The following is a 14,565-nucleotide window of genomic DNA, read 5'->3' as shown; positions in this document are numbered from 1 at the left end:
GTTTCAAAGGTGGGCTTGGGGTTGGGCAAAAGGACCAACAGGTACACAGAGAAATAGATAAATATGCCAAGCTTTTTCTTTTTTCCTTTTAAATCAGGCATTTATAAACAAGAAAGCATACATTAATTACATAAAAATAGCTCTCAAATAGCAGAGGAAGCCATCGTATTGTCATTAGCAGCAGCATAGGCCAGGGAGGGATGCAGGGCGCTGGGGGCAGAAAGGTAGAGGTGGGGTTTTCCTTAATTGAAAAGTGTCGTTTGAGACCCCTGACTTAGCGCGGGAGGCGCGGGCGGGGCGAGGCCGCAGGGCAGGAGCCTGGGCCCGGAGGGGCCGGGCGGGCGGGGCCCCCAGCAGATGCGCGTGTTGTCCCTCAATTAAACAACCCAGAATAGAAGACGACTAACAGGTAAGAAGTTTCTGGAAAAGGAACCACCATGTACACGTATAATACAACGGTGTCAAAGGAAAAAAAGTATTTACACGTTAGTTGTTTTTACATTGGCTAGTTCTGTACGAAAAGCGGGTATCATGTACGAGTTAGCTGCTCCACAGATGAGTGTTATTGCTGTTGTTTTTTTCCCTTCGTTAAAAATCTTCTCAGTATAGAAATGATGAGTAATTAGGCTGAACACACAATCTCGATAATGAGCCTTCCACAGGGAGAGTCAGCAGCCGATGCCACGGACGCCTCTCCTCCCGTCCTCTGAAAAGGACTAACTGCGGCTCAGGCCGGAGCGGGCGCCGTGCGGCAGGGCGCGGCCGGGGACAGGGAGCTCTTCTGCCCGTCCCGACCCTCGGCCCTGGGAATGGACAGCCACACAGAAGCACGCCACACACTCAAAGCTTTCTCCAACTAAATCCTTTAGTTTCCCTTGAAGACTGAAAAACACAACTCTGGAAAAACAAGGCTGAAGACAGAATTCTGCGTGTTGCGCTAACAAAACGGACCCTGTACAAGACACGGTGATAATGCCCATGGATGGGTCTACCTACGGCAGAGGGGAAATCCCATGCATACAGGTTTCATAAATGCGAAAAAAAAAAAAGAAAAGCAAAAGAAAAACTCCAAACAAACGCTGCATATACATGATGTCCCTTTTGCATTGCACTTCAGAAGGGGGTCCCGGCGGCAGCCGCGCCCCCTCAGTAAACCAAGGGCGAGGCCCTGCAGACAAGGAGTCCCCGAGGGGCGGGCGGCTCCGGCGGCCGACACTAGCCAGCCCGCGTGGACCCTCCACTAGCCAGCCCGCCTCCCGCGGCCGGCCGCCTCGCAGCTGCCCGCAGGGCTCGGAGCACAGAACTCCTGTAGGATCTTACGTAAATAAATACCACGATTCTAGAATGGGTGGCCGCCGCTTGTCTCCTGGGAAATCATTTTTCAAGCTCGGGCAGAAGAAACCTTATACAATTTGCATAAACAGTTGAGAGTAAACGAGATTATTTGGAATAAATGCAAGTAACTTATGTTGACAGTGGCAAATTCAATCCCCACCGAAGACGGTATTTGGGGGTGAGAAGACTTAGGTCAGGGTTTGCTGTACAAGATGCTGGAAGGCACAGAGCGACCCCCACGTCCAGTTTCTGCGTTTCGTTTTCTTGTGATTCCCTTGTTCAACCAAGCACCAGAGGGGATTCTAAGCACTCGAGCACTTAGTGTTTGAACTGCTCTAGAAATCGGTAGAAACCTCAGTTAACTGGGGAATAAAAAGAGAAGGGAAGATTTTTGACAAAGTGCAGTTCTAAATATATGTTTAAATGGATAAAAAAAAGAAAAAGTGATATAATGCTGTGTTTTGTTCCATGCTGCAGCCTCAGTCCCAAACAAGAGGGCGATCTTGCCGGAGCGGGGGACGCTCCGGAGGGCCGCGGAGCGGGCCGCGGCTCCACCTTCTGGGGCCCTGGGCGGCGGCGGCGGTGGTGGTAAGGCGGCAGTGTTGGGCTCATCTCGTACGCGGCGCTCTCCCCGCACTTCCTGGCAACAGCAGGAAGACCTGGGTCCTTGTTGCTGAAAAAATAGACTCTGAAGAAAAACCCTTGCTGTCCTGGCAGCCGCGGGCGCAGATGAGCGGCGATGGCTTCCCGGGGCGGGGTGGCACGCCACCCCCGCCACAGCGGGTCTCCAGATGGCGTCACGTGTCGGGGCTTCTAAAAGTCATTAGTCATTAAAAAATGTGTTGTTTTTCTGAATATCAAGTCTCCGTATTGGTTTTAAATAGCTTATAACAAAAATGTAAATGTTAGAGCGTTCCGGCAAGCACAGAACCAGCCGCCGCCGCGTGGGCTCGACTCCCACCGCGGCTGGGGCGCGGCTTGCTCACTTGGACTTGGCCAGTAGAAAATTTTGCAGTGGACTCCAAAAGTATGTGGTTACAAACACTCGCTTGGTAATAGGCACGGTAGAGACGTTGTGCTGCGGCCGCAGGCCCGGCCGGGCGCTAGGGCTCGAGCGCGGAGGCCTCGCTGCCCGCGCTCTCGGGGCGGGGCCGCGGCCACAGCTGCTCCTGCAGCTCCTTCACCACCTTCTCCAGGTGCTCGCGGGCCTCGCGCTCCCGCAGCAGGTCAGCCCGCAGCTGCTCCCGGTCGGCCTCCGCGTGCCGCAGTTTCACCTGCAGGTCCTCGATCTGGAAGACCCCGGGCGTCAGCGGCCCCCGCCCCTTGGCCTGCCTCTGGGCTCGTGGGCAAGAGCCCGGGGGGGCCTGGCGGGGAGCGCCCGGACCAGAGCCCAGCCCTACCCCATACCCAACCGGAGGGCTCGGGCCCTGCCGGCATCCACCCCCACGGTGCAGAGGAACGGAAACCGCCCAGACCCCGCCGAGCCCCAGCAGCCCCATCCCTCCCGGCTGGGCTCCCCTCTGCCCGTAGGTTGGTCTCGGGGCTGGTTTCTCAAGCCAACCAGCAAAAGGGATGTGGCCGGGAGGGCTACCCCAAGTGCTGCGGCTGCACAGGTCCCAGTGGGCGGGAAGGTGCTGGGCTCCCCCCGTGGCCCGGAGAACAGGCCCCAGCACCAGGCCTCTGCAGCCCGCAGGGCACAGCGGCTGCTGGCCCGGCCAGTGTGGCCTACCGAGGCCCCTCGGTCGGGACGCGCCGGGCGGCCCGGCCCCCACCCCAGCACCGCGGGCCGCCGCGTACCTGAGCCGAATACTTGGCGCGCAGGCGGCCGGCCTCACAGCCCTTGTCACACACCCGCGCCTGCCGCGCCTGCTCCAGCTCCCGCTTGAGGCGCGCGCGCGACTCGTTGGCCTCCTTCATCCGCTTCTCGTTCTCAGCCCGCAGGCGCTCGATCTCCTTCCTCAGGCTGCGCTTGGCCTCCGTGGCTTCCCGCAGCTTCTCCTTCTTGGCCACACGCAGGAACTCCAGCTCCTGGAGACAGGGTGGGCTCCAGGTCACTGCCAGCCAGTGCCCGGCTTGGCCTGTGCCTCCCCTCTGCCCACATCACAGGGCGCGGCCAGGCCACACCTGCTCTCCCCCTCACCACAAACGGCATCCGGGGGACGGCGGCAGGAGGGGGCAGGCACGGTCAGCCGGGCAGGTGCCCCGTGCACCCTCCGAGACACTCAGCCTGCTCCGGGAACCCTCGTGGCCACGCGGGCAGCCACGCCACCAGGCCAACAGTGGGGCGAGCGCCTAAGTGCCCCGAGAACGCCCATCCCGCAGCCGGGCTGGTGTCATGCAAAGCCACGGGCGTGAGCCTGCCCCAGAGCCGCCAGGTGCAGGCTGTGGTGAAGCAGCTGCCGCAAGGCGCCGCAGAGGCTGGGGTGCCTGCGCCTGAGCCAGGACTCCCTCAGGCCAATCAAACAGGAAGCGGCGTGAAGGAGGCTCGGCGGCAGCCAGGGGCTGGTGGGCACGGGGGTGCTGCACACACGCGCGCTGCAGGGGGCCAGTCCCCGCTCCTCACGCCGGAGGAGCGTGTGGTGCCGTGGCGGGGCCTCTGTGCGGGGCAGGGGCGTGTGCGGCCCTCAGGAGCGGCACATGCCAACTGCAGGGCCTCCCAGACTTCTGGCTCCTAGGCCACACCCGGGGCCAGGCTGGAGAACCTCCCAACAGGCCTGGGCAGCAGGAGGGAAGCGGTGCGTCCATGCTGAGCCCCCGCACCCGCCTACCTGGTGGAGGCTGCGCTTGGCCTGCAGGGCTGCGTTCAGCTTCTCCTCCTGTTTCACACGCATCTTGACCACCTCGTGAAGGAACTTCTCTTTGGCTTCCTTGGTGTCCAGGCCGCCCTCCAGGGCCTGCCGCAGGTGTTCCAGCTCCGCCTCGAGCCCGCTTGGGGCATCGGCGTGGGCCGCGGCATCCGGGGCTGTGGCAGGCGGGGCATGCACGCCCGGGGAGCTCAGATCCTTGGCGGAGCTGGACGAGGTAAAGGACGGCGAGGACAGCGAGGACAAGGAGGAGGTGACTGAGGACAGAGGGCCAGAGTCAGCAAGTTCTCGAGGGGCCAGGCCGCCAGACTCGGCCCGGGGCCCCACAGCACCCTCCACCCAGGGCCTGCGAGGCGAAGGGCGTGGGGCCCCACTCACACTCCTCTCTTTCAACTTCGACCTCGGCCTCTGAGTCCTTGTCCTCCTCCGGTGCAGCTCCGGGGGCCAGGGGCTCCGGGGCTCCTGGGGTGTCCGCGGTCAGCTTCCGTTTCCGCGGCTGAATGCAGGTGGCGAGGGGCTCGGGCACCCGAGAGACGACGGTGGTGCAGGGCGGGCTACTCACAACCTTCTGCTGGGCCGGTGGTGCAAGGGCCACGTTGGGGGCCACGGCCGTCTCGAAGCTCTTGTAGGAGTAAAAGCTGAAGAAGGGCAAGCTGGCGTGGGCTCTGGCACGCTGCTCCTCGCGCCCCACGAGCCCACCCTCTGCGAGGGCCAGTGGAGAGAAGGCCTGCCGGGCCGCTCCCGAGCAGGAGGGGAGACGTCACCTCTGCATCTTAAGGCCGAACCCCCAGGAATGAGCACCAGCAGGAGCGCTGGACACGGGAGCAGCCATGTTCACAGAGGCTGTGCTCGGGACAGGCTCGCAAGCCCTCAACTCCACCCCTGACCTCCGACAGGGCCCACCAGAGACTAGCCCACACTCACCTGTCTCGGATCAGGGCTGGGAGGTGTGGGGAGATCTCTTTCTCACTTGTTGAAACTGCAGGGGACCAGGGTCGGAAGGCGGAGAGGCGCTGGCGAGGGTGCACGCAGCCCAGGCTCTGCCAGAGAGGAGCGGGTGTGAGTGCCCAGAGAGTAACGGCCAGGTGCCAGCCCAGGTGCTGTGCAGGCAGAGTGGCGGCCCAGGGTCTGTTCCAGGGAGGCCTGGCACGCCCCTCCTCAAAGACCCCAGAGAACTGGCACCTGCCTCCCCAAAGAGACGGCACCCTCCCCAAAGACCCCAAGAGACCTGGCGCCCACCTCCCCAAAGGCCCCAGAGACCTGGCACCCGCCTCCCCAAAGACCCCAAACAGACCCTGTGCCGCACCTTATTGGAGGAACCAGCCAGGCTCCGCAGCCAACTGGACTGCCGGTCCTTCTCAGGAGCGGGGGGGCACGGGGAGGGGGCATCGTCGGGTTTGGATCTTATGGAGGCCGCGGGCTCGGAGGAGACCTATGAGCACCACAAAAGACCCAGTTGGCACCAGCCCATCAGCAAGCCTCCCACTGGGTGTCACTGCTCCCTGCCCCAAAGGAGCCCTGGGCTCACAGGGGCCTCCCCCCCTGCACTGGAGCAGGAGGCGCCAGACCACCTGCAGAATGGTAGCGAGCCATCCCGCGAGCTGACCTCACCCCACAGCTGCAGAGGGTGCCAGCAAGGCCCAGACCCACTCACGTCTGCACCGCGGCTGCCTGCTCACCAGTGCCCGCCTCGTCCCTAGAACCGGGCGGGCTCTGCGGGGCCTGGAGGAAACCAGCCCTTCCTCACGGCCCCTAAGGAGCTGGGACTCAGAGGCCAGGGAAGGGGTGGCCCTGTGAGGCTGCTGTTACCATCCCTCAGAGAGCAGGCTTCAGCTGGCCCTGCAGAGGAAGGAAGCACCCTCAGGATGCAGGGCGCCGCGCTGACCCTCCTGAGGAGACTCAGCAGAGTCCCGCGGTCATCCGCCATTATGAGAAGCCCCCAGGGAGGCAGCGGTGGAGTGCAGCGGCAGTGCCAGCCTTGGGTCCTGGCTGTGTGGCGCAGGCCCTCAGCGCCAGGTGGCCCTGACACTGTGCTGCAGTCCACGTGGGGAGCAGGACCCTCAAACACCTTCCCTCAGGAGAACCCAACCACGGCTCCGGGCTCCAGCAACATTCCGCCTGCGACCTCACTCCCAGGGCGGGAGGACAGCGGAGCGCTGGCTGGAAGCAGGCCGTCCCCATCCCCGGCAGCATGTTCAGGTCTGTGCCACCCTACTGCGCAGCAGGCCTCCCAGGGCAAGGGCCCGGGAACAGAGCCCATTCCAGGGGCAACCCGAGACGGTGGCAGGGAAGACGGGGCAGCCCCTGCCGCCCAGGACCACGCAGAGCACACGCAGGAAACACAGCCGCAGGCCTGGCACCGTGAGGGTAAGGCGCAAGCCCTGCTTCCCTGGGGAGAAGTGGACCCGTCAAGGTCCCCCAAAAGGACTGTCGGGCTGAAACTCGAGTCACAAGGGCTGGGCACAGGGGCTCATGCCTGTAATCCCAGTACTTGGGAGAGCAAGACAGTAGGATCACAGGTTTGAGGCCAGCCTCAGCCACTTAGCAAAGCCCTTAGCAACTTAGACTATAATTCAAAGTAAAAACTAAAATAGGGCGGGCTGTAGCTCAGAGACAAAATGCCCTGGGTTCAGTCCCCAGGGACAAGAAAGGAGAAAAAGCCCCAAGGGAGACAGTGGGTGGTGCTCAGCGGTGGCGGCCCAGCAAGTGTGAGGCCAGGGCTCAGTCCCAGGACCTCCAAAAAGGGTCGTGGGGCAGGCTGGGCCCCTGGAACGCAGCCCTGTCCCCAGGATACACGCTGTGTTCCCAGCACCCGGAGCCTCCATGGGTCCTGCAGCCCCTCCCAGCCTCAGCCCTGAGGACCCCGGGGCAGGGGCACGTCCAGCTGGAAAGGCCCCGCTCCTGGGTTACTCAGAGTTAAGCCTGCAGGCTCTGTAAGAGGGGTTTCTCAAAGATGCTAAAGCCACCACTCAGGAAAGACTGCTGTGTTGTGGTCTTCGGAGGGCAGAGCCCTGGAGCTGCCTGGTGAGAGTCCTGCGGCAGGGGGGGGGGGGGCCTGCAGGGCAGACAGGCTGTTGGTTGGGGGTGGGGAGCCCTGGAGCTGCAGGCAGCCCTCCCTGTGTGAAGGGAAATGGCTGAGGGTTTCGTGCCCTCAGGGTGGGGCTTCCTGTCTGCGCAGGCAGACACTATAGCAGGTGTGGAAAGTGATCTCCATTCTCACCAGGAAAAAAGCCACAAGCCCCAGCGCCTCTGACGCCCACTGAAACCTCAGGGAGGGGGAGCGCCAGACGCTTCCACTTCCACTACTAGGCTGGCCCGGCGGCAGGGAGTGAGCTGAGCTGAGGCTGGTCAGCCGGGCCAGGGCCTCCCGGGCCTGCTCTCATCCCTGGGTGGGGCGCCCTGCGGCTGGTGGAAGTGTCTTTACGGAGCCAAGAGGATCAGGATCCTCGCTCTCAAGAGAAGCCCAGCAGGCAGCGCCCCTTACCAGCCCACGGCGCTCGGCCTCTAAACCAAGCCATGGTAGGCCTCTCCGCTTAGCGCCAGCTTCCAGGAGCGAGAGGGATCGGTCACACAGGGAGGTCCCAAGGAAGTGTCCACCGCTCAAAGGTGCAGGCAAGAGGTAGTCCTCCCAGGCTGGGGAGCCAGCCTCCGTGGCCGGGCTCTGTGGCCAGCGTGGCCTTCCCCACAGACCAGATGGGGCGAGTCACCTGTGGACCCCTCTCAGGGCCTCAAAACTAGCCCCAGGCCATGAGGCAACAGGACACTGGGCCATGCACTTGCAGGCGTGAGGGCCTCAGGAGCCTCCTGCCGGTCCTGTCGGCCTGTGCAAGGGAAGGGCTAGTTTGGCCACAGTGCTGTCCAGTGGGCACTGCCTTCCCCTACCGAGAGCAGGGGCCACCATGAGCAAGCGTGAGCTGTGTCCATGTGTACACACAGGCTGCGGTCCCCTCTGGAGACCCCAGGGACCTGCACAGACTGTCCACTGTGCAGCAGCCCGGGGCGGGGGAGACGGGCTATGGGTGCCAGCCTGGCCATGCCCACCCGGCGTGGGACTCACACCCACCCACAGGCAGCTCGGAGAAGACACTTCCCACCTCCAGACTGCCCTGAGGGCGGAGGCGGAGGGAGGACAACGGGCTCCGTGGCAGGGGCAGCCGGCAGGAGCCATAGCAGCTTCTGGGGGCTGAAACCCTGTAGGCCTCACAGCCTGCGCATGCCTGGTTCCACCTGAAAGTGGCAGGCCCTGCACCAGCTGCACGGAGGCGCTGGAGAGGGCGGGCCATGGGCCCCCCGGGAATAAGAAGACAAGGGGAGCCCCGGCAGCCTGGCCCACCCGGCTCCTTCCCATTTCTGGGGGAGCGAGCTCCCTGCCATCCTGCCTCCTGGGACTGCCTCGGCACGCTCTGAGAACCTCATTATTTGGAGTCTGACCCAGGACAGGTCTGCAGGGCCTGCCTGGCCACCCTCCTGGCCGTTTTCTGTGCCCTGCCTTGGTCCGTGTGGGGTAGGAGGAGACGAGAGAAGAAATATCGCAGATGCTGATGGTGCTGGGCAGGTTCGGGGCCATGGTGGGCTAGGACCGGAGGACGTGACTTCACTTCCCACAGGGCTGCGGCCACTGTGCTGAACGGGTCCATCTGTGACAACCCTGGCCACACAGCCGTGGCCACCCACAGCCCGGGCCCAGAGCAACGCCTGCAGGAAGCCGAGGGCACAGAGGCCAGCAGGGTCCTTAGCCAACACAGCAGCAGGGGCCCTCTCCAGCCTCCGCCCCACCAAACCCCGACGTCCCACCGACACCCCTTGCTGCCTGGAGACTATAGCCACTGCAGGAGGGCGCTGCGCCTGCTGCAGACTCTCTGGTCAGTGTGAAGACAGCCACTTTTTTTTTGGCGGTACTGGGGATGGAACCCAGGGGCATTCTACCTCTGAGCTACACCCCCAGCACGATTTTTCGTTCTTTATTTTGAAACAGGGTCTTGCTAAGTTGCAAGGGCCTCAGTAAGCAGCTGAGGCTGGCGATCCTGTTTCAGCCTCCCAAGTACTGGAATGACAAGCGTGCGCCACAACTCCTGGCTGAAGAAGGCCACTTTGCACGCTCAGACCCTAAGTTTTTGAGGAATGAGTACCAGCCCAAGGAGTCAGCACGAGGACAGGCGGGGACTTGAACTGCCTGCTATGGGAGGACCACCGACAGTCCACAAGCAAGCCCTGTCTGCCAGGTGGGAGCCAGCTGTGCTGGGGAGCCTCGGAGTGACCTCTGCTTTAGTGCGGTCCTCACCCTCCTGAGCCTCCAGGCCAGGCGGGCCTCAGGGCTTGTCGCCAGGGTATGGTGACTCTGAAGTGGATGGCCACCCCTTGCTAAAGGCTAACTACAAAGTTGTCCCACAGAAGCCTGATGGCTCCAGGCCCACGATGGACGCTGCCCTGGGCCCTACTGAGTGGGCAGGCTGGTGTCCGTGGCCACCCACATGTGGACGTGGCCCAGAGGAGCGTTGCTCTGAAGGCCGGCTCCCATACACTGCACCCCAGCAAGGGCCGTGGTGAGCCCGCAGGGAAGACCGTGGTCCCTGAACACTGAGGCTGCGTGGACACAGGGAAGCCTGCCACAGGGGACCGGGGCTAGGGAGGACTGAGCAGCGGCTAGGCCGGTGAGCGTTGGGAGCAGCCTGGGGCGGGCCTGGCGGCCATGGAGACACACAGGGGGCCGTCCTGATCTGGCGAGGGCAGCCAGGCCACAGCGCTGCAGTGTCCTGACCAAGGACAGTGAGCAGAGGGCACGGCCGGGAGCCACGGCTCTGGCCCTGTCAGGAAGGCTCAGGCCTTTTGCTGGGCACACGTGCAGATGGTCTGGGCTTAGAGCTGAGTTACGGCTGGTCCCCAGGGAGACACAGGACTGGTGTGGGCACCTGCGGTGGGCAAGGTGCCCCCCAGACTCCCCAACAGACTACCAAGAGCCCGCCACCCCAGAGAGCCCACTTGCCCCACAGGAGCTGCTGCGGGGGTGAGGGCTCCCCGGACCCAAGACCCAGCTGAGCAGCAGGCAGGAGCCTCTGCCCAGAGGCGCCAGGGCCTGGCTATCTGCTCACAGGGGCCCAAGTGACTCTGAGATTGGCCGGGCCCAGCATGGTGGCTCCATGTAGGGAGATAAGATTCCTGGGGCCAGACCGACCACTCCCCTGCCCCTGGAACCTCCCTTCCCCAGGCCAGCATGGCGGCCCTGGGTCTGGGACAGGCCACCAGCCACAGCCAAGCTCGGCCTGGAGTGTGGTGCTTTACTCAGTGGTTGCTCTGACTGCCAAGTGAAGTCAAACCCAGGCCCGAAAGGACAAGTCCCACCCTTTACTGCCCTCTGGTGCTGGTGGCCACTGCCTCGATCCTCCTGGACGTCGGACTTTGGGCAGAACGAGCCTCCCGTGGGTCAGGGCAGCCACTCACCGGCGCGCAAGGCCGTGGGCCCTGGAGAAAAGCATGCAGGGCTCGGTGGACACGGCCACGATGGGAGTGAGCCTGGGACACCATCGTGGCTCCGACGTGGAACACCAGGCATGCAGGAAGACACCAGAAGGCTGCTCTGGCAGGGCAGGAGCAGCACCTGACGCTGGGGGGCGAGACCCTCACCTGAAGGCCAGGTAGGCAAGAGACGGCTGCACCACAACCCTGCCTGGCTGCGAGTGAGGCCCACACGGAGGAGAGGGTGGCCGGCCAGCTACATGACAGGCCAGAGACAGCAGCCCCAGGGCAGGGGCAAGAGCTGCTGCAGCAGCCCAGAGACACTGGCCAGCCGTGGACCCGCCCTGGAGGCTGGAGGGCAGTCTCCACTGCGGCCACGAGCACAAGCTCGCTTCCAAGTGTCTGCCTTGCCGAGGTGCTCACAGGGACCCACGGCCTGGCTCCAAGGTCAATGCTGAGCTCTTGGAAGAGGGTGGCGTAAGAACCAAGGGAACAGCATGGTAAGAGCGAATGGGAGCGCAGCCCCACGGCCGCTCCACTGAGCCCGGGGCCCTCCCTGGGCCCCACAAGGCAGCGGCCAAGGCACAGGCACGCGCCACTCCGCTGAGTCGGCGGCCAGCGGGATGGGGACGCCGCCTGCCCTGAGGGGGCGCAACAGGCCCCACACTGGCATCACAACATCCTCCAGCCAAAAAGGACCGTGTCTCCCCACCAGCTCAGCGCTGGGCCCCAGCCAGACGTCACAGGCCCCAGCACAGCGCCCATGAAGGGCCTGCTGGGTCTGCACAAGCCCTTCAGCCCTCTGCCGCACCTCCCCAGCACCCTCTCCCCAGGCTCAGCCACAGAAGGTAGACAGGAGCCGCCGGGGAGTACTGAGCATAGCACTTCCCAGCACTTCGAGCAGCCCAGCTCCTCCAGGTACCAACCGCACCCGGCGCCCTGCACGCACGCGCGCGCGCACACACACACACACACACACACACACACACACACACGCCACTCATGTGAACAGGGCTGTGCCTGGCACACACCGACAGTGGCCTGGGGCTGGCGCAGAGCCGGGGTCTTACAGATTCAGCAAGGCTGGGGTGCTTGCTGCCTTCCAGGCAGGACATCGCAGGCTATAGGGTCCCTACCATCCAATCCACGCCCAGCCGCCTGCGCTCAACACAAGAGCCCACCTTGCCAGCACTCCGGGATATGGTGCTCCCGGAAGGATCACAGCCCTAAGCACGAGGACCAGGTGGAGAAACGGGACTGATCAGAATACTAACCCTGGCATTTAAGGACGTCTGCCTTTCACCCAACTGTGCCTTTCAGGGGACACCACCGAGAAAGCAGAGACAGGATGCCCCAGAGCAGGAGACAACAGCGTGTGTGAAGCAGACCACACGAGAGCATCAAGTCAGCAAGAGGGCCAGCGGGGCCAACGCCAGCCGGCCTCCACTCTGGGCTAGGAGCCTGCGCCCCAGGTGGAAGGCGGTCGCCACCTGCCAGCAAGCCTGCTCCTCGGTACAGCCCCGGGAACGCAGAGCCGGGGTCTCACAGCTCATCTACAGCTCTGCGAGACGCTGCCTTAGAGGAGATCTGGAGGGGCACAGGGAATCTCTCTGTATTGTCGTTCTTTCTTTTCTGGTGGTACTGGGGATGGAACCCTTCTACCTCTGGGCTACACTCCTAGACCTATTTTATATTTTATTTGGAAACAGGGTCTCCTAAGCCAGCGCGGCTGGCTTCAAACCTGCCTGATCCTCCTGTCTCTGCCTCCCAAGCGCGAGCCACCACGCACGGCTGTATTATATTTCTTAAAACTGCTTGTGAGCCGGGTGTGGTGGCGCACGCTTGTATTCCCAGCATTTGGGAGGCTGAGACCAGAGGATTGCGGTTCGTGGACAGCCTCAGCTACTTAGTGAGGTCCTCTACAACTCAGTGAGACCTTGTTTCAAAATAAAGAATAAAAAATTGGGCAGGGGGTGTAGCTCGGAGGTCAAATGCCGCTGGGTTCCATCCCAGACCCGCAAAAACAAACAAACCTGCTTGTGACTCCACAATTATCACGTGATAAAAACTTAGATTAAAAAAAAAACACAATGAGGCGTCACTCCACACCCACCAGCAGAGCTTCATTTTTAAAAATATGGACAAGTGTCAGTGGTGATACGAGCGGCCGCGCTGCGGGAGGAATGCGAGCTGAGTGGCGCCGTGGAACAGCCTGGCAGTTCCTCAAAAAGGTAAACACAGAGCCGCCAAGGACCCAGCAAGCCCACCGCAGCACGTGCCCAGGATCACGGAGAGACATGTCCACGCAAAGACGTGCGCACGTGCACGGCAGCACCACGGCGACGGGGCCAAGGCGGAGGCAGTGCACGCGTCCGTGGATGGGAAGGTGGGCAGGCAGGCCGGGCCCCACCCATCCCACGCAGCATTACTGAACTGGAATGGGAGCGAGGCTCGACAGATGCACTCCACGACGGGACGGACCAGCCGCAGAAAGTCACGTGTCCTGCGTTCTGTTCGTCTGAACCATGTGTGAGAGGAAAACCCAGAGACGAAGCCAGACCAGGGTGCCCAAGGGACCGCTGGGGTCTAGGGAGTACCATACAGTAATGATACAGGGCTTCTCTGTGGGGTGATGAATGTTCTAAAATTAGACACTGAAGATGGTTTCATGTGCTACATACCACAGCCCTCCGCTCTTGGGAAGGGAGAGAACACTTTAAAAAGACAAACTGCTGAGAGCCAGGCAACGCGTGCCTGCAGTCCTGGCCACTCAGGAGACTTGAGGCAGGGGCACCTTAGCAAGACCTTGTCTCAAAGTAAAAGAATAAAAGGGCTGGGGACGCCTCAAGTGCAAACCACTCCTGGGTTCAATCCCCAGGACCACAAAACAACAGCGAGGCTGGCTTCTGGGCCGCAGCCGCGCTCTCCACAGCCCTGCTGCCCAGAGGTGCAAAGACCTGCCCAGGGGCTGCCTGACTGCAAGCCAGGAATGCTGAACCCAAGTAGTCACCACAAAGGCATACACAAGACTCTGACAGAACCATCAAAGCTAACAATGGGGCCTGAGCTTTGGGAGGTTTTGCAAAGGCCCAGAAAGCCCTGTGGGAGCAGGCCAGCCGATAGTCCAGCAGCTCAGCTCCAGCTGCCTGTCCCCGGCAACTCTTCCTGCCCTCCAGAGGGCACCCAGCACACGGGATGCCCAGTATGAGCGTGGGCAGATGGTGCAGGACCCTGTGGAAGGACGGCCCCCAGCGGCTGTGCGGCAGGCAGGATCTGCCCTCGGTACCCTGTGCACTCCTGGGCGAGGCTGAGGGCTGGCCTCTGGCCTAGGCCTGCTGGGGAGAGGGTGGTGTGCACTCCTGTGTACCCAGAACCGCCAGCCGAGGCAGGGCAAGCACAGTGCTTCTCCCACAGAGGGTCGGCCTGGCCTCCACCTCCCAGAGCCCCAGGCCCACTGTGGCCAGCCCAGGCCCAGCTGCAGGTTGAACAAACTCCACCGCAGAGGCCACCGTGCTGCACGGCCACACGGCCCTCCCCACTCCGCCCTTGCTCCCTAGCCGCAGGCTGGCACCCCAGGGGACCACACGCTGCTGAGCTCTACCCCGCTGTCATCATAGGCCCGTGAGAAGACAGCCCCCACTCCTCAGAGCAGTTCTGACCGCAAGGACCGTGGCCGGCAGGGCTTTGGGAAGGCCATGAGAGACGTCCTCACACGTCAGTAAAGACGAGTCTAAGCATAATGAAGTATCAGAAGGTACAAGTGTATTATGAAAGCAAAACACACTCAGACATTTTTATCACTCCAGCCTCACAGACCTCCAAGCCCCAAGGACTGGGCACAGTGGGCAGGCTAAGGACACAGCCCCTCGGGCGCCCAACGCCTGCAGATGGGGCAGCAGAAGGGGCAGGCCAGGTGGTGTCACTGGCACCTCTGGGCCCCTCCCTCCAGCACACACAGACGCCCAACAGTGTC

General features: G+C 62.5%; 1 protein-coding gene across 1 annotated transcript in view; it reads right to left on the bottom strand.

The window, feature by feature from the left end:
• Positions 1–2,438: 2,438 nt before the first annotated feature.
• SKI (SKI proto-oncogene) overlaps positions 2,439–14,565 on the bottom strand; it is a gene marked incomplete at both ends in the record, with an annotated part of 55,690 nt that continues 43,563 nt past the window's right edge. Inside the window, 6 exons of the mRNA XM_080691029.1 lie at positions 2,439–2,624; positions 3,133–3,363; positions 4,104–4,396; positions 4,518–4,777; positions 5,064–5,179; positions 5,446–5,571. Of these exons, the coding sequence (XP_080547155.1) occupies positions 2,439–2,624; positions 3,133–3,363; positions 4,104–4,396; positions 4,518–4,777; positions 5,064–5,179; positions 5,446–5,571 (1,212 nt within the window). The remainder of the gene's footprint in view (positions 2,625–3,132; positions 3,364–4,103; positions 4,397–4,517; positions 4,778–5,063; positions 5,180–5,445; positions 5,572–14,565) is intronic.

The sequence above is a fragment of the Muscardinus avellanarius genome, assembly GCF_963383645.1.
Source record: "Muscardinus avellanarius genome assembly, chromosome: 3".
Taxonomy (NCBI): Eukaryota; Metazoa; Chordata; class Mammalia; order Rodentia; family Gliridae; genus Muscardinus; species Muscardinus avellanarius.
The sequence above is the reverse complement of the archived record's forward strand: the minus strand, read 5'-3'. Positions and strand labels throughout refer to the sequence as shown.